Here is an 18,931-nt window from a genome sequence, read left to right as displayed (position 1 = left end):
TGAGAGAAGAGTTCCGTTGGTACTCTTTATGAGACTGAATAAATTCTTAGTTTTTCTTATTTATCAAAGATCATTGCTTTCAAAATTTATTAAATTTAACTGTTTTTTTTTTAGGATTTGGCGGTTATTGTTAAAAATTTCGGAAAATAATTGGTTTCAGATATAATAAATTAGATAGTTGAAAAGCTTTTAAAATTCTGCGTAAAATGAGTCGTCGCGCGACTTGATTCGCCGCAGGTCAATTTTTGATTAATTGATTAATAAAATATTAATGCCGTTAATTGTATAAATGACTGATGATTAATAGGGGTTGTTGGGGTTCATTTCACTCGGGATTTCATTATCTAGGTCGCAGTACATTCAATTTTAAAAAATACCCAATTTTATTTTTTCATCAATAATTAAATAGGCGATTTGAAATTATAGAAGTTTCAGTACACCAAAAAATAAAGTTATTGTCCCTCCAATCATCTGAATCCTCCTTAACTTCAGCATACTCGAGCCCGTAAGCCTCAAAAAATCAATCCAATAGAAGATGACTTAAAAAAAAATAAGTGTGTACATTCCCACGATTAAAAATGCTTAATGTACTTGTAGGAAGACACCGAGTCGAAGTATATAGCATCGAGTATAAACGGTTAGCGGCGATACCAGTTGAGATTTCGTGGGACTGTCCGTAGAGTGTGTGGTGTAAGTCCCCACACACTGACACAGACACTCACTTGGATGCGTGTGTTGCGTAGCCTCCGTAAGTGGGCGTAGGGCCGGAGAACGTCGTGTGTTCCATACATGGGTATGCTATGTGGAAACGGGCAACGACGTGGGACACCAGATACAAACAGAGACGGCTCTTCAGCAAGAGAAAGAGAGATCTATAATACCTCTGGCTCCTTATTCTGCCGGTGGGGAAAGGACCGTGTTATGTTGGTCTTAGTCCTCAGCAGAATGAAACCAAGACCGAGACAACTAAGGAGGAGGTGGAAATATGCGGAGGCGAGCTAAGAAGTAAGACAACCAAGAGTTAAGAGTTAAGAGTTGAGTGGAAAAAGACACTCCATCCCTCCTCAATATCATGACCATTCTGCTGGACAGTATCCAGTCAGGCCCCGCTCCACGACCACGTTTAGTTTAGTTAAGTTTCACCTTTCTTCATCATCCGTTCTACGGTTCGCTCTTCGATTTATCTAAATCTGAATCAATATCAATATCAATATCAAAGTCTATCCTCGTAATTTCGATTCGAATTTGGTGAAATTTTGTTCGGTGGAGAATTGGGCATTAGTGAAGCATTGTGGAAAAATAGCGATGGTTGACAAGAGAGGGAAGTTCGGAGGACAAGGGTGTAGCGATTTGCTAAAACGGTGAACCTAAAAGGTGTATCTGGTGAAGATAACAGTGAAGATACGGCTTGGAGAAATAATTTGGAGAATAAATAGTGACCACGCGACAAAAGGTAAGAAGCTGAGAACGAGGGAAGGAGGAATAAAATGTTAGGGACAACAGGGTGGCAAAAAAGCTACCTGGCGAGAAGAGCTGCCGGGACTTATTTAGTAACTGGTTGGGGGTTAACTAAAATGGCGATAAAGTTGTTACTTTTGTTTTTTTGGCCTTACTTTCGAATTTTTCGAATTGCTTAATAGCTGAGAGCTGCGTGGGATTTGAATATGTTAATTCAGCGGAGATTGCGCGGGCGAGGGTGAGTGGGAGCTGGGTTTTGGTGTTCGAGGAAAGAGCTTGGATGGCTTTTTCGACGGCGCCCAGGGGGTAGTTGGAGACGCGGGAAAGACAGGACAATTCAGGGAAAGTTGAGTGCTTGGAAAGGGTCTGCTGGTAGAAAAGGTTTAGCGAACTGGGGTCCGTTGGAGGGATCACGATGAAGTTGGTGTAGAAACTGTAGAAGGGTTTGGATGTCTTCCAGGGTGCTGAGGCCAGGCCGAGGATGAGGAGCTGGAAAATTTTTGCTTTTTAGTCATCAAATTTTAAATCAATTACGGGAAATAGGAAAAAATTGTAAGAGACTTTTTTTGTAGAAAATTAAAATTTATACTGGGTAATTTTTTCCTATCTCTTACAGCTTAGCCGGAATTTGAATTAAAAAAAAAAAAAAGCCCGCGAATTGAAGATTTAAAAAAATCAAAAGATGACATTAGTTAATTAGGTTTGCAAACACTCGACCACTTAGAGAGTAATTGTTGATAAAAAAGTATTCAATTTAAGATTGCATAGGTCCAAGGCCGCCCGCAGTGAGCCGACAGGTTATCGACGCCATAAACTTGCGTGGGAAGTGAAGAATCGAGACAACTTCTCAGGCTATTTCTATTCACGGGTTCAGATGAATAAAAGAAGACATATAATGATAATGTATAATAATAAACAAACAAATAACATTTTAAACCCGTGTGCCCACCGTCTGAGACCGTGATTAACCAGCTAGCGATGTGACATGCTTGATTAATAAACATAAACCTAACCGAGCTCCTAATACTAAATTCTCCGCTGATCAATCATCCGAATTCTATCTAATTACCTACCAATTAAGATAATCTTAACCTATTACAATTTGTCTCCTATACCGAAATGGCAAATAAAACGATACCTACCTGGTCCCCAGGTTTTATAGACCTCCTAATCTTCTTCAGCAACTTTTTGATCCTCTTCGGCTTGGCCTCCTTATCCTCCGGTGGCAGCTTCCTCCACCAGGGTTTATCTCCGCCATCGATCAAAATAATTACCGCCTGAGGATAGGATCTCCCGACGGCGATTACCATTTTTACGAGTCTCTTTTCGTTCTTCTTCCCGCGGTAGCCGTCTAAATTACCGGGTGTCAGGTCCATTAGAATAGCGCCTGTCGAGCTGGAGATAATGTTCGCCAGCATGCTTTTTCCCGAGCCTGGTAGCCCGGCAATGCAGACCGATCTTATCAGAGGCGCTAATTTGTGAGCCTCCTTGGTTATCAAAGGAAGAACACAGAGATCGATCACCGCTCTCTTGACGTCTCCTAAGCGAGCATTCCTGGCCATATCTTCCCACTTATAAGAAGTGTCTCCAACCCACTGGTCCCAGTTGGTGATCGGGTAGCTCCGGATGATTCCACTTCCAATCAACTCGTCGTACATCTCCTTAACTTTGTCATCAACATTGCCATTAACCCCTTTCTTCTTCTTCATCATCTTCTTCCGCTTCTTGGGCTTAGGAACCTTCGACTTGGCCTTGTTCTTCTTCAAGTCCTTCACCAAGGCCTTGTTCAGCCGCTTCAACTCCTCCCTCATCAACTCATCCACCTTCCTCCGCGCTTGCAGTTGAACTTGATAGTAAACATCGTCATTTAGCTCCAAATTCTCCGAGCACTGTCCGCTAAGTCGCACTAGAGTGTCTAGAGCTTCGAACTCTAGTCTGTCCAAGTCAGAACCCGGTCCCTCAATCGGCATCACCTGTCCCGCCTGTTCAGTGACAATCAGAACTGAACCTCCTTGATCAGCCGGTGGAAAGCTTCCAAAGTGTCCTACTTCCTGGTACCAGACCCTGAACCACTCCCGAAGCTCGTCGGTGATGTCCTCCATCAGTCCAGGTTCCATCTCTTCGATAATCTTGCTCTTATCATCCCCTGGACCTTCTTGCATCCGAGCCTGCAATCCCAGCCTCCGATTAAAGTTTTCCCGGTCCTCATTCAACACTTTAGTGTTCCTAACCCCAGGAACTAGCCCTAGCACTTCATCCAAGCGTTCCTTTTGGTGTCTCAGAAGCTTGCGAGTATGATACCCTCGCCAGAATCGTTGGACAGTGACCACAGCTTTGCAGAACTTGTCCAGGTCTTCAAATCCAATTGATCTTCGATCTTGGGGATCTACTTTGGAAGAAAACTTCCTCCTTGATGCCCGGGCTCGTTCGTGCTTCTGGATCATCAAGACAGCTTTCGCCAATTGATTGTCTGATCTTGGCTGCGGGATTTTCCGCTTGCTGGGGATTGGTATGTCAATATCATCGGGTGTAAGCTTCATTTCAATTAGCAAGTCTCCTGGCCACCTGCACAAATAACCCACGTTGACGCTAATTGTTGAGTAATTTAATGAGTTGAATTCCAGCAAACCCACTCGTATTTCATAAGTTGGGTCTTGTATTCCAGCATTCGGGCGATCGAGCAGCCTAGGAATTTCTCAATCACTTCAAGCTTTTTGCGGGGGATAGTTTGGAAGAAACATTGAATTAGTGAAGATACTATTCGGCGATACCTAACGGAAAATTTAGGTTGAAATTCTGAAGCTTGATGATGAAGATTACTAACCTGAAAAATACCAGAATCATCTGCTTCAAAGTTTCTTCCGAATCCGAATTTTTTTGCACCTTCATATCCTGGTTAATGACTTGTTTGATTTCTTCTTTAGTTTCCAGCCAGAGATTATCGTAGAATTGATCAGACATGTTGGATAATTTTGATTACAGTTTAGATATTAGTATTTTAGTGTAAGAGTGTTATCTCAGAAAGACAGAAAGTGAAGTTGGCCGCAATTGAGTTAAGAGCGGGGATTGATTTATGGATCAAGGTTCAAGACAAATGAAATCGTCCTTTCCTTTTCGGGCGGCATTCTCACGTCAAGGGAGAATTTCACGGTTTGCAGGATGCAAGACGAATGGCGCGGAATTTTTGTCATCATTTTTACACACCTTTTATGATAATTGTTTAAAAATACTGTTTTTTTCATTACAGAATGCCGACTAAAGTCCGAGTGATCTTGCTCTTGTTGTGGATTTTTGAAATTACCGCGGAAGAAGCAACTAGCTCCACTACACTGGCCACTTCCTCTTCAACTTCGGAGCCTTTGCCGTTCCAGACGGAAAAATTTGACAGTCCGTGGGAGTGTCCGAATATAACGAAAAAAAATGTTGAGTGTTCCTGCGATTTTCCTCACACTTTGCGGTGCACCGGAGACCGGACGGCTCTGCAGGTTCGTGTTTTAACCACACAGCTTGGAAAATTCAAAAGTGCACGCCCCATAAAGCCCATTTATTTTTAAGAAATATTCTTATTGAAAATTAAAGCAAAAGTAGAGCTTTGCGTTATGAGGCGTGCAATTTAAGTAATTCGTTTAAGCTGTTTATTGGGGTTGACTATTCATCTCACGATAAATAATTAATTATTATTCCAGACAATAAACTCCCACCTAAAAAGCAGCCAAGGAGCGATCTCCCTTCTGGACGTAACCGTTACGGGAATCTCAACGCTCCCGGCGGAATTTCTACAAGACGTGGCTCTTCACGGGCTGGTGGTGTCAACTGGGGAACTGAGGCGCGTGAATGACAATGCCTTTACCGGCTTGGTTCGGCCACTCCAGGCACTCGGGTTGCCCAATAATCTTTTGGAGTCTGTTCCTACTTTGGCCTTAGCTCAGCTCAATGGACTAGACAGGCTTGATTTGTCTCTTAACAAATTACACACGCTTGAAGCAAACTCTTTCAAAGTGAGTAAATATTTGACTACGTCAATTATCTTTCTGTACCAATCGACACAAAGGACTTTTAACTGAATTTATGACCAACAACATATAAATAGCATTATCTGATTAGTAGTCATGGTCGACAACAATTTACAATTTTTACAATTGCGAAAACTAATGCTGCACGGTAAAAAAAACATAGGAATTTGGATTTCCTATTTTTCCAATGTTAAGATGGGAATTTTTTCTTTATTACGGGAAAAAATAAAATTTTTTAAGATTCAATAATTTTTTTTTTAATTGTTCCCGTGATCAAAAATACTTTTATTATAGCTCATTTTAATCGTTGAAATGTCTACTTTAAGGTCCATTCATTGATTTTCATCAAAAAAATTTTCTTCCCCGAAAAAATCCCAAAATACTAAAGTTACTTAAAAAAAGTTGCATATTTCTGCACAAATGATGTTTTTAAAATTCAATACTGATTTTTTTAGGATTTCCGTCATCAAAAATCCTTTTGTTATAGCTCATTTTGTTCGCCAAGATATCTACTTTAAGATCCATCCATTGATTTGAGCGAAAAAAATTTTATTAATTGCAAAAATCCCAAAAAAACACCCACCTCTCCCTGAAACGATTTTCAAACCATCCAAAAACCTCCATATGACTTAAATTAACTCATCAAACTCCTTCGTACTTCCTATCTGCCAGCTTATGATAATTTAAAAGTAAAACAGTGATATACAGTGGGTTTGTTATAAAAAAATTCGAGGAATTTTTTTTCAAATTTTGCTTTACATTTTGAAAAAATTAAAAATCCAGCAGATTATGGACGGTGTGGCTTAAATTGCCATAACTTTTTAAAAAATTGACTTATCGGGACTTTTTTTTTTCACAATTTTTTTTTATTGAATGTTCTTTTTGAGAAAAAATAAAAAAAAATTATTCGAACCTATTTATCGTTATTTTTTAGATTTTCCGAAAAAAACTCCGAATTTCTCGATGATAAACATTTTTAATTTTTTTTTCTTTCTTTTATATGAAACTTTGACATTTTCTACGCAAAAATAGAAAAAAAATTTTTTTTTTTTTTTTTTTCGTCAGTCTAATCAATCAGATTCAATAGAATACAACACAATACAAGTTGTTTTTGAGTTATACGATCAATTTAAGTCCAGTGTCCCTTTTTTACGGGCATAACATAATAAAAGTCCGTCTGTCAATCAACCAACTCCCAGAAGATATTAATTCAGTTAAACGGACTTCGTGATATAGCTTTTAAACTTATTAGCATTGATTCCCACAATTAAATCATTTGATTAAGAATATACTCTGGTTTTTTCTCAACCGACTTATAATCCCCCCATCGATCCATGTAGATATAGATATATATGTAGCATATATTACTTTTTGTTCCAGAGTCTTGCTAGTCTGACATACCTGGATCTTAGCGAAAATTTATTGTCCCAATTGTCTCCACAAGCGTTTGGCCCATTGAAGCAGCTGAGGTCGTTAAAGATGCGCGGAAACCGATTAAGCGTTTCAGCATTATCTGCGCTCCGTGGATTGAAAAATCTCGAAGAACTGGATCTATCTAGTAACTTACTTATTGGGCCCCTGGGACCCAATTTACTCCCATCAATGTCCAAATTGAGATTCCTAACTCTCTCGGAGAATGAACTTATTAATGTCCAGCAGGGAGCGCTTGTTGGGCTGAAGAACCTCAGCTACCTTAGTTTGAGCCACAATCAGGTAACCAAATTTGTAATAACTCAATACGGAATTTGGATTGTTGCAAAAAATTTCGTGACATGGCAACTGACCAAGTAATTAACATAAATAATAATTTTTTTCCAGATTGACGTCCTGGAGGATCATTCCTTCAAGTACTTGTCAACACTAACCAACCTGGATCTGGCGAGCAATCGGATAGTTGCAGTCTCTAGCGCTTCGCTGGCACACTTGGAGAATCTGGTGACCTTGGACCTGACCCACAACTTCTTACGTTCCTTGACAGCAGACCTGGTGATTCCCCTGACAAGCCTTCAGGACCTGAAACTCGACGACAACGACATCACCATGGTGTCCAGCGACGTGCCGACCTCGAAACTGAAGCTCAAGCGGCTGTCCTTGGCAGACAACCCCTTGAACTGCGATTGCACTCTTCTAGACTTCGCTAACTGGCTCAGCAATTCACCGCTTGACGAAGAAGAGAAGAACTCCGCAGTCTGCGCAACGCCCCCTGCTCTGGAGAATGGGATCCTGGTCCAGGTGTCACCGGGAAGCTTGCTTTGTGGCGATCCTACACCTCCTCTGATGACCAAAGTCCCGCTAGCTGGCGCCCAATTGACGCTCAAGGAGTTCCGCTACGATAAATCTGGAGTCAACATCCTGTGGAACGTCGAGCCTTGCAGCGAAAGTTACACCTGCGACAGCTTGATTGTCTACGAGGCTACCGGAAGCTCTGAAGTCGAGATTGAGTCGAAAACTCTGCACTGTGATTCAAGATTCATGGGGAATCCTTGTTCGCTGTCAGTGACCATTCCAGCGTTGAACCTCCAGATCGGTCACAAGTACAGGTACTGCGTAGTCCTCCTGGTCCCTTCTGAACACGAAGACCTGTCCCTGGGTCTTGGATGCAGCGACATCATCACCCTGGAAGAGTCCCAGATGACCACCAACATCTCCAGCGTTTCTTCAACGGTTCTTCCCGCAGTTCGTAAGGAAGGACACAGAATCACTGGAGTCCATGTCAACGTGTCCGAGCAAGGCTTCCTTCATGTTGACATCAGCTTGTCTTCATTTGAAGCCAATTCTTGTGAACTGTTCGTTATTGTCTTTGCTGGAGAAGTACCGCTACACAGGAAGAAGCTCAACTGCTCGCTAGCCTACGCTGAAATGACTGGGCTCATTCCTGGCAGGTACAAAGTCTGCGCCAGCTTCAATGATGAAACCTTGGACGAGTCCAACGGCAGGTCCAGGTGCGTTGAAGTCCAGGCTGTCAAGCAGAGCTTCGAAATGATTATTTTGGTTATTGTCGTGGTGTCTTTCGTGCTGTTCATCACCGTGGTTATTTTCGTTCGTAGCTTGATCAAGAAAGTTAAAGCTCCGCAGATTCAAACTCAGTGTTTTATGCCTGCGCAGGAGCTTGAAATCACTCACAAAGCGCATTATATTAAGTTACTCGCTACCACTAAAGTCTGAATGATAGATTTTGTTTGTAAATAATTTGAATTTTAATTTTATAATTAAAATTAGGATAAGTGTTGAAGTGTACATTAATAATGTTATTTAGTGCCTGATAACCGATTATTTTTTTATGAGGATTTTGTAAATAGTTTTTTTTTTTTTTTTTATTATTAACGATATTTTTAAAGTTTTTTGATAAATACATTGATTTAATATTAATTATTGTATTGTTAATTTAATAATGTTTAAATTGGGGCTTAGATGTAAGAAAACCGCTATGCGCTCTGGCTGACATTTTAACATTTTTATTTTTATTACGTTTTTGGTTAAAATCAAAGTCGTGAAAATTAACGAATTCTGATCTAAAAGTGAAAATAATAAGATCTATAGTTTCTCAAGCCAATTAATGTTTTTAAATGACAACGTCGATGTTTTCCTGATACAATTACAATAATTGGATCCAGAAACATGGAACAGATCGAATGCGGATTGATATTCTCTATTTCGACTTAATTGATGGCTTGTTCTCGTCATCTTTAGCGACTTCTTATGACAAATTTAAAAGCCATTAATCATGTTTCTTATTCTCGATCAAATTTCTAAAAAAATTTCCATAGTTAAGGAATCTTTAAAGAATTGCAACAAATTATTCATTTTTCAACAAGTATTATTCGTAAAAATCCTTAATTTTTAAATCTTAAAGCTAATTTAATTACAAAATATCATTAACAAGGATCATCTGTACAAAAACGATAAATTTATTGGAACAAGGTGTCCAAGTGAATTTCTTGCTGCCTTTGGAAGGTCATAAGTTCTTTCTCGAGGTCTAAAGATTTGTCTTTATGAGCGCGAAGAGAACTTAGCCATCTGTTGAACAATGGCCGATCGTATTCGAAGTTCTGGGGCTTTTTGTTCTCTACCATTATCTTGTAATAGCGAATGATTGTGTGAATTCCTATCCAAAGAACGGAGACAATCGAGCCAATCACTTTCCAGGTTTCGGAGAGCGTATTGTTGTGCAAATCGAGTTCCTTTTTTAATCCCCGTTCCCGGGAGTCAAATGAAAGGTACCTTGGAATAATCATGTCATGGTTCAGCTTGCAAAATGGCTCCAGCACGAAGAAAGTCCAGATCACTAACCCAAAACTGAAAGACAGAGGGATGTTCCAGCCGAGTCGCGATCGGAAATCGAACCCGTGAAGCATCCGAAGCCCTCCTTTGTCGTCTTCAAGGTTATAATACAATCATTAGCATCAAGAATATTTTTTAATTAACTCTAATGTGACTTACCTTCGACGTTGCTGACGATAGACAAAAAAATTTGGGTCAACAGGATTGAAATAGTGAAAGTAAAACTTCCATTTTTTATAGATATCATCGTTTCCAAGCTAACGATAGTTCCGTTGTAGTAAATTTCGCGCTTATTGAAGTCTTCGATGAGAGTGAGGTTGTGTTCTCCGAAGGTTTGTCCAAGCTTGGTAAAAATGTGAACGATATTATCGCCGTTTAGGTACAGAATAGTCATCGTTGATGCAAAGAAGACGACAATCTTCCAGATTGATATCAGTGCGAAGGTGAAGTGTCTCGCAGGGAAGAGTTTGTCTCGAGCGGTGTTGAAAATTTGGATGTAACCTGAAGAATACATAATTGCTTATGATTAATGTGAAAAAAATATGTCTAATTAATTGATTATGATAAGATTATGTGCATAGTTGAAAAGCTCTTGAAATTCCGAGTAAAATAAGCCGCCGCTCGATTCAATTGGCCGTAGGTCGATTTTTGATTAATTGATTAATAAAATATTAACGCTGTTAATTTTTTGAAATACTTGAGATTAATGGGGCTTGTGGGGGTTCATTTTACTCGGAATTTTAAAATCTAGGTCGCGGTACATGAGAATTTTTAAAATTAACAATTTCATTTTTTTGTTCATCACTAAGACGGCAATTTTTGGATAAGGAATTTTTCTACGGATTAATTCATCGCATAATTTTGAATTTACTTTGTTTTGACAACCGGTGATTTATTTTAGTACTTACCAGTTGGACTCAGTATAGAATAAGAAGTATCCTGCCAAAATCCAAAAAATATACAAATAGACGCCAACATAATCGCCCAAAAACTGTGATCATAAAAGGTGCTTTCATGCAACGAAAACACAATATTAATAATAGCCAAATTCGCCAGGATAAAACAGTCTAAGACAATCAGCACAGTGTTTTTTCTGGACTTAGCGTTGTTGTAGACTCTGGTCAGTAGGTTAAGAAAACCCATGTCGAAAATGAACCAGATGCAGAGCAGCCAAAACCGCATCATGTCGATCTCCGGGAGAATTACGAAGACCATTACCGCTATGCCAACCACATGGAGCGTTTCTGGGCCCATAACCTGCAGGAACTGGCAAATTGAAGGCTTAGATCTGGACTTTTTGAAGCAGACCACTGAATTTACCAACTCAGGAACTGCAAATGCTAATAATAGGCACCAGATCCACATTATTCGCTCCTCCTCCGACTGGACCAGTTCTAGTCTCATCATCTCGAAGCTGCCTTGTCTTTTTCGACAGTACGCGGTGTGGTTCGGCTCTAGTTGCGATGTCATTGACAGCAATGTTGACTTTGAAACAATGCAGCTTATCATAAAAAGCACCACGTACAAAATGAACAGCAGAAACGATACCAAGTTCCAGAGTTTTGAGGTGAACTTTTTGATCGACGAAGGCATCGGAAAGGTTTTTAGTGACTTGTTTATTCTGTCAACTATGCTGATGCTGGAAAATTTTGGTAGTATTAATTTGTTGTGATTATTGAAGATTGTAATCTCAAGATGTTTCATTATGGTCATTACCTGGGTGATTCATTTGTCAGAGGAAGCTCATCGTTGTCCGAAAAATTGTCTTCGGTTTTGTAATCGTCATCTGGTTGATTATGATCAGGCATTTTTTTTATCTGTAATGATAAATTATTAGTACAATTTTAAATTTCCTAAAAAAAAATCTTAGAAATTGTAATAAAAATATGAACAACCACTCATTTGATGCAGGATTAAATTCTGTAAATAATGTTGTTGTTTTTTTATTATTTTAATGAAAATTTCAATTTGTTATTAACAAAATACATAATCAAAATAAAAAATCTCAGTTTTTGTAAACAACTCAATAAATATTAGTGATATCAAAAATCGGAAAAATATCCTTAAATAGGAGAAAATTTTTGAAAAAAATCTGCAAAACGGTTCACCCTGAAGGCCATTCCTACACCTTCCCGCTAATTCCATATATAAGCTCTTAAAATTGAACCTAAGAAAGTTTTTGAGCTCTTTCAACTCAAAAGTCTGGTAGCAGTTTAATAAAGAGTATTTTTTGAATTTTCAAATCGCAATAATAATGAAACAATTTTCGTAGTAGCTTATATAGTAAAAAATAATTACTCATATGTTGCAGAATTGAATCTTCACACAGAAAAAAAAATTAATTTGAATCAAGTAAATAATTTTGAAGAATTTAATTTTCTTGTTTTAAGTAAAAAAATTTTTAAACTAAGAAATTTTTCTTGGTTTAAGTTAATTTTACTTGATTCAAGAATTTTTGGTCTTGAATCAAAACATTGAAACTCTTCAAAATTATTTTCTTGATTTAAGAATTTTTTTCAGTGCATGAAACTTGGCAGACTTTATCTTACAGAAAATTAGCTTAAATAAATTTCAAAATGAGCTAAATCCATCAAACAGCTTAGAAATTTTCGAAAACTTCAAAAAATCACGTATTTGGTGACTTTACGAGGGATGGCCTTTAGGGTCAACCGTTTTCTAGAATTTTTTTTAATAATTTTTCGAGTAAAATTCGTGTCGGCAGCGATGGAGCATAAAAAAAATTTAACTACATTTAATAGTAAAAAAACTCTGCGTCTAAATATTTTTTTTTTTACTTTCTATTTGCCTTATTCTCGTCATCCCTCTCCATTCCTACATACACGCTGTAGATAGTCAGATGTTTTCTATTACAAAGAATCTGAGTCTGCGCAAGCACGCTACAGACTACTTGAATATACGGTTTACTCGTAATTGTTATTACGGACTAATTATTCGAAAAAAAAATCCATTTAAACCGACAGAAACTGTTAATTTTTAAACATAAATTAATAAACTGTTCGATAATTTATTGAATAACCAAAAATTACTCCATAAATTCAATTTTCTTAGTACAAAGTTATTTAAAATGTTAATTTTCATCTCCATTGCTAAAAAATTACATCAAAATAGAAAAAAATAATTATTATAGAAGAAATAAATTAAAAAAAAAACTTGCCTGTATTTTTTTCAAAATTATTATCACCAAACAACTTATAATCACTATTTTTATTTATTTACGTTTTAATAACTTAAGCATGGCGGAAAACGCCGTCACTGTGCTAGTTCTAACACGGACATACACTAAATGATCGAAACTTAACTCGGAAAAACGAGAACTAAGAATTTGACCATTTGGTCCTTTGCTAACCAACACAACAAAAATCCTCGGTCCTCAACTGACCTGAGAATAATAGGGCCCTCTCCCTCCTCTGTCCTAGGGTTGACGTCATGGGAAATTCTGATGCCTCTATAAGGACCCACCCGTTGCTTTGCAGGTAGGTTTTTTTTTATAAGAAAAGTTTTAGAGTTCAATTCATATTCAAATTTTATTAGATCCGAGAAAAATCTTTCCGGTCTAATGAATGTTTGTCAATAAAGTTTATTTAATCATACACTGTAAAAAACCGGGGTAAGTCTAAGTGGTGTTAAAATAGTTTTTGATGTTGAAGATATTTTACTTTGTGAATATTTTTATTTACTAAATTACTACTATTGGACAGTATATTCATTAATTCATAAAACTACACTGATAGAAAAACAATCTTGATTCAAGAAACGTTTTTTCTTCAAAATTTGAACTCTTGAAACTAGATATAGATATATTTCTTTCAAGAATTTTTGTCTCTTGGTTCAAGATAGGCGATAACATTGATTCAAGATGTTACCGACTTGTGTTAAGAATGGCTTTTTTTTGACTCATTAATTTACTTATTTCCAAGAAATAATTTTTTTTCGGTATAACAATTAAAGACTATTTAGTTTTTGAAATATACTTTGATGAATTATTTTAAGTTTTTTAAACGATAATGTTATTTTGGTTGAAAAACTAAATGTATCGATTGAAGATAATATAGCTCTTAAGCCAAGAAAATCTAAATCAAGACAAGAAATTCTTAAAGCAAAATAATCATTTGTCTTCCAAAATAAATTCTTAGATCAAGAAAATATCTCTTGAGTCAACATAAATTTTCTATCAGTGTATTAATTATTTAAATGGTAGGTGTAAAATTTTATAATTTTTAAATAAAGTTCGTATTACATAGGTAACAATTTAAATAATTATTTATTTAGTTATAGCCATAATTCATGGCTAAATTTGTCATTAAAGACAAATTCGGTAACTGAAAAAATAATTCGGACAGCCCAGACCGGGACTCGAACCCGGATCGTTTGGTTACGCGTCAAAGGCTCTGTCAGTTAAGCTATCCGAGACAGTGTCCGTAAATACTTAGTTAAATAACAAAGCAAAATTAAAATTTGTTCTGGATGATACTTAAAAAAAAAAAAAAAAAAAAATGAAATTTTATATTTCTTAATGAAAATTTCGGATATTAATCTTCAATGTACATTTAATAGAACAAAAAAAATATTTTTATGGATTGAAACAGAAACAAAAAAAAATTATTATATAATAACCTCAATCATCCGAAATATTGTACCCATTCATAATTTATTGAGTAATTGTCATGACGATTTGACAAAGTATTGTCTATCAACTAATAAGAAATTAATATCATTTGTTCTTCAGAATTCACTTTAGCGATTACTTACTGTAGACGTGATATAATTTATTCATACATTGTACATAAAATGACATTAATTATGTGATAACAGAAGAAACTGTTCTGCAAAGACGTAAAAAAGTAATCTGATTAATAATGTCTATCACAGCTCATTTTTTAATCTTAGAAAATTGAACGATATAAAAATAATTCCTTAAATTATTGACAGTTTTGGAAAAAATTCTATGCTTTTCAAGGTTTGAACGAAAATGGTGAACAAAATCTATAAGAGCACTGAATACACCGACTTTAGCATCTGATACAAAAACTTGAAGTTGCAGGTAACTATGCATTATGCAATCATCAGTTCTGACGTCACTCAAGTATTAGCAGTTAGAGACGCTACTGTGTAGATGGCGCTTCCCTCTTGATAAAAGTAAAAAATAGAACGCTATGTGACTGTTAACGTATTATCAATCTCATTGAATAAATATATGAATCATCGTCATAAACATGTCTTTATAAGGCTACGGGTCGAAACAAATAACTCTAGGAAATTCCATTAGTGATGAAATCTTTTTAATAATAATTAATTATTCCAAATCTATATTTAAAGTTAGGTAAATTTTTTCCCCCTCCATAGGTTCTAGGTCCGTATAAATTCCAAAACTAACCCTCGGGTTCATTTAGTACGGCATCAACTGTTATATAGGACAGAAGGCTCTTGCTCTTCGTGAGTCTTCAACAGTTAGTTCTTGGCAAAGATACACCAGTACGTCATCGACTAAATAATCTTGGAGTAGCTTCACTGCCATGATCAACACAATCATCATGTCTGATTGTCCTAAAGATGCTAAAGAAGGGAAAGGATCGGGCAAAGAAAGGAAAGGATTCGGCAAAGGAGGGAAAGGATTGGGAAAATCGGGCATCAAGCGTTACCGCAAAGTTTTTCGAGATAACATCCAAGGAATCACCAAGTCAGCTATCCGTCGTCTGGCTCGTCGTGGTGGAGTCAAGCGTATCTCTGGATTAGTCTATGAAGAGATTCGTGATGTTTTGAGGATCTTCCTCACAAACACTATCCATGATGCTATCCAGTATACCGAGTACGCTAGACGTACGACTGTCACCGCCATGGATGTCGTTTATGCATTGAACCGTCGAGGCCGTAAGATCTATGGTTATGGAGGTTGATCTTCCAATCAAACTTGGAATGAAAGAATCAACGTTAGAGAGATGTTTGAACTGTGCCGGAACTCAAGATAGTTCAACTGAATGTGAATTCAAAGGACGAGTGAAGTTAGTTTGTAATAATGGATGCGATAAGTCTGACAATAGATGATTTTTTTAGTTCCTGTATTGTAAGTGTAGGCTAAGAAATTAATTTAATGTGATAATAATAATTAAAATCAAAATTTTGACAATACTTATATTTTTAGATAGTTTTAATTGTTATCAAGTCATTTTAATCTAATGTAGAACCGTTAGATTATGCTAAGTTACTTAATAAATATTATTTAAGATTATAATAATATTTGGTTTTATTCTTTATTCTTTAAACCCAATCAGACATTTGTTAGAGCTGCTAATGATTTTCGCAAGATCAAGTAAGAAGAAATTTGTGTAAAGATTTTTGTCACTCTCTTTGGGAAAATTTTTTTTAAAAATATCTTTATTCATTAGTTATCAACAGGGGAAGATTATATATATATATATATATATATATATATATATATATATATATATATATATATATATATATATATATATATAATCTTTACGAAAATTGTCAATTATAATTGAACTAAGCGTCGAATTCAGTTTTAACTTTGTCCTGTTTGAGATAAAAAATTGCCTACTAGATCGCATTCGAACGACAATCTTAGTAATGCATCTGATTATATTTAATTATCCATGATTTCAAAAGCTCGTTAATATTTTGCACCAAGTACTTCCTTAACTAGTTTTCATTTGAATGAAACAATGACCCCTTTATAGTTTAAATACAGATTTATTCGTAACATAATTTAAATAATAATTTATAACTTATATAACATAATAATTCTTAAATTAAAGAGACCATTTCACAGCACGAACATAATAAATGTAACTCCTACTTCATCATGACTAACGTCAAGATTTATCTAACTAAATTTCTAAAAAACGAGACAGCTTGTTGGATTGGAGTCGCCCTTGTAGCAACTTTCACGGGAGCCGACTCTACATACATTTTCACAGCTTTGTAACAAAATAAGTACTGAAAAGGGTTGAACAAACTATGAAATCTTGCTTGACGAATACTAGACACTATTGACGGTATCGAAACTGTTTTTGTTTGGTCGAACCTAGAAATACTAATGTCCACAACACAAAAACACGGAGTTCTTCCTAGACCGGCGTTGCAATGGACAACGATTGGAGGCGGCTGGGAACGTTTGTGGCCGATCTCCAGCGACTCTCCATGTAACTCTTTCTGGCGTTGTCTCACCTCTAGAACAAAATTCAAAAATTCTGAGGTATTATTCGGGACATCATGGTCCGGCCAAGCAATGAAGTTGTAATGTGTCACTGTCTGAGTGGCTTCAGTTCCATCTGTCAAAACAATTGTTGACTTAACGTAATGAGGAAACCGCATTACACTGGTAGTAGTGACCCGAAACTTTCCGAACCTCATCGACGATTGCTCCTTGTCGCTCCAATAGGGGTGACACTTTTCCCTGCCATTTTCTTTCTTTTTGCAGAGCATAACAACAATTTGCACATGCTCCATCCACAACATACGATAGAAATCATAACACGTCCGTCGGGTTGGAGCTTGTCCGCAGATGAACTTCTTGCTATGTTCAAAGCCATCTACATAGTTGGCGTTAATGTAGTTTCCCCTGTTTCGTTCCGCTGGTAAAATTACTCTTGAGTGATCGAAGCAAACCGCATTTGCGTAGCGGTTCAGACTTTTGTTAGCTTTTTCCGCTTCAAACGTCCCTTGTATCTTCTCACTGATAATCTTCTGATGCTCCGCAGCGATTAATACTTCGCAGTCACTGTGCTCCATCAGCGCCATGAAGTCTACATATTTGAGCTCGTCAAAGCCACTCGTCCGTGCCATTGTTACGGATAAATAATTTAGTTTAATGTACAGCAACAATATCTAGGTGTCACGTCCTTCACTTACAAAATTTAGAATTATAACTAATTAATTAATTCAGCCGATGATATTTAAATAGGGATATTTGATTGTAAATATGGATTCGTTTATCCTGATCGCTAACGTAATGCTAGCTTTTGTATGGGAGGTAAACCGCAATGTATGAGTAACGCCTAGTTTCAGAATATATAGTTAAATATTTCACAATTATTACTGTTACTAAGGCATTAATTGTATTAAATTCATTTGTGGTGATGATTTAATGTACAAATTATGACCATATACGTAATGGATAAAACCCATAATATGCGTACATGAATATTAATTAAATCCCATAGCAACTATAACAGTACTAGATTTAACGTCCTAATGTTACTATGGATTTGTATATATTTTCATGCTTATGATATATTCGACCAATCACATTACGAATAAGTTGATGCCTCATATATCGATCTCTATTTTATATTGGGATACAAATAGATTGTTATACAATGTACCTTTGTAGATTTTGTTATCCTTACTGAGAAAAAGGAATAATAACATATTTTTCGATCATTTTTACGTTTAATACGGAACTATCCAGGTCTGAAGAAAGGGTGATGACGATTTTTTTTTCTCTTCAAAGTAGCTCTATAATGTACGAAAAAATATAGATTTTTCATCGAACAATGATAATTTATTTTCAATGCGCTCATTGTTGTGAAAAAATGAAAAATATCTCATTTGAATGATATCTACTGAGCAATATTCGATTGATAAAACATCATTTTTAAATTAATTTTTGATCCACGTGTCAAAGCTTGCATTTAGGTTGATTGATATATGATATATGATGAAAGAGTAAATAAAAAAAAAAAAGAAGATAATTTTTAGGTAATATTCCATTTATTTGGTCGACTTATAGATAATAGTCTTTACAAATTAAATTAAAAAAGCAATTTTAACACACAAAATCTTGATAGTTACAATAAAAGTTATTCAAAAAAAAAAAAAAAAAAAAATTACGACTAAGTGTTGTTATTTACATTTCCGAAGAAAAAGTACTGCACTTGCAAGTAATTTTTCTAACGAGCCTTAAAGCTACCTCACTTCCAGCCTTCGATTTATTATACACACTTTGAATAAATCTTGCACAGTTTCCAATAGGTAAGTTATTTGGAAGTTTATTATAAATATTGAACGATCGTTTTACTTGAGTTCCGAGTAACTCATGGATTTGGACTTGACCATAATAGATATTTCTTACTATGTCAATTTCATTTCCTGCTGTTTGATGAAATTGGAGTTGGCCTTGATATGTATTATTTTCT

General features: G+C 36.2%; 5 protein-coding genes across 5 annotated transcripts in view; 2 read left to right on the top strand and 3 right to left on the bottom strand.

Annotated features, from left to right (window-relative positions):
* Window positions 1-455: 455 nt before the first annotated feature.
* LOC141526697 (IQ and AAA domain-containing protein 1-like) lies at window positions 456-4,419 on the bottom strand. The gene is made up of 4 exons (XM_074241767.1): window positions 4,283-4,419; window positions 2,601-4,023; window positions 1,614-1,947; window positions 456-511 (listed from the first exon to the last, which is right to left on the bottom strand). The coding sequence occupies exons 1-4, from the start codon at window positions 4,417-4,419 to the stop codon at window positions 489-491; spliced, it is 1,917 nt and encodes a 638-aa protein (XP_074097868.1). The 3' UTR covers window positions 456-488.
* On the top strand, window positions 456-8,771 carry Lrt (Leucine-rich tendon-specific protein). The gene is made up of 5 exons (XM_074241765.1): window positions 456-1,453; window positions 4,706-4,943; window positions 5,145-5,456; window positions 6,852-7,184; window positions 7,290-8,771. Exons 2-5 carry the CDS (start codon window positions 4,707-4,709, stop codon window positions 8,634-8,636), a joined length of 2,229 nt encoding a protein of 742 aa, XP_074097866.1. The 5' UTR covers window positions 456-1,453; window position 4,706; the 3' UTR covers window positions 8,637-8,771.
* Window positions 8,772-9,303: 532 nt separating this feature from the next.
* The window catches only part of LOC141526698 (uncharacterized), a 25,762-nt gene continuing 16,134 nt past the window's right edge, over window positions 9,304-18,931 (bottom strand). Inside the window, exons 2-5 of the mRNA XM_074241768.1 lie at window positions 11,469-11,569; window positions 10,661-11,391; window positions 9,912-10,253; window positions 9,304-9,846 (exon numbers count right to left, since the gene is read on the bottom strand). Coding sequence (XP_074097869.1) covers window positions 9,380-9,846; window positions 9,912-10,253; window positions 10,661-11,391; window positions 11,469-11,560 — 1,632 coding nt within the window. The 5' untranslated portion in view covers window positions 11,561-11,569 and the 3' untranslated portion in view covers window positions 9,304-9,379. The remainder of the gene's footprint in view (window positions 9,847-9,911; window positions 10,254-10,660; window positions 11,392-11,468; window positions 11,570-18,931) is intronic.
* Window positions 14,527-16,215, top strand: LOC141526686 (uncharacterized). The gene has a single exon (XM_074241753.1). It carries the CDS (start codon window positions 15,287-15,289, stop codon window positions 15,665-15,667), a length of 381 nt encoding a protein of 126 aa, XP_074097854.1. The 5' UTR covers window positions 14,527-15,286; the 3' UTR covers window positions 15,668-16,215.
* LOC141526684 (tyrosine-protein phosphatase non-receptor type 9-like) lies at window positions 16,253-18,256 on the bottom strand. The gene has a single exon (XM_074241752.1). The coding sequence runs from the start codon at window positions 17,577-17,579 to the stop codon at window positions 16,614-16,616; it is 966 nt and encodes a 321-aa protein (XP_074097853.1). The 5' UTR covers window positions 17,580-18,256; the 3' UTR covers window positions 16,253-16,613.

Source organism: Cotesia typhae, unplaced genomic scaffold (genome assembly GCF_013202065.1).
Source record: "Cotesia typhae breed Kobodo isofemale line unplaced genomic scaffold, CoteBio_Ctyphae contig_36, whole genome shotgun sequence".
NCBI lineage: Eukaryota > Metazoa > Arthropoda > Insecta > Hymenoptera > Braconidae > Cotesia > Cotesia typhae.
This window is presented reverse-complemented; position numbering and strand designations above follow the sequence as displayed.

Bases quoted from the DNA above. Each gene is read 5' to 3' on its own strand.
- LOC141526697 (XM_074241767.1), bottom strand. From the start codon at position 4,419: ATGTCTGATCAATTCTACGATAATCTCTGGCTGGAAACTAAAGAAGAA. The intron at 1,948-2,600 runs GTAGGTATCGTT...AAAATTTTCCAG, and splicing joins CTATAAAACCTGGGGACCAG to CTCCTCATCCTCGGCCTGGC. The intron at 512-1,613 runs GTAAGGCCAAAA...TGATTTTTTGAG, and splicing joins GCAATTCGAAAAATTCGAAA to GCTTACGGGCTCGAGTATGC.
- Lrt (XM_074241765.1), top strand. From the start codon at position 4,707: ATGCCGACTAAAGTCCGAGTGATCTTGCTCTTGTTGTGGATTTTTGAA. The intron at 5,457-6,851 runs GTGAGTAAATAT...TTTTTGTTCCAG, and splicing joins TTGAAGCAAACTCTTTCAAA to AGTCTTGCTAGTCTGACATA. The intron at 7,185-7,289 runs GTAACCAAATTT...ATTTTTTTCCAG, and splicing joins TTAGTTTGAGCCACAATCAG to ATTGACGTCCTGGAGGATCA.
- LOC141526686 (XM_074241753.1), top strand. From the start codon at position 15,287: ATGATCAACACAATCATCATGTCTGATTGTCCTAAAGATGCTAAAGAA.
- LOC141526684 (XM_074241752.1), bottom strand. From the start codon at position 17,579: ATGGCACGGACGAGTGGCTTTGACGAGCTCAAATATGTAGACTTCATG.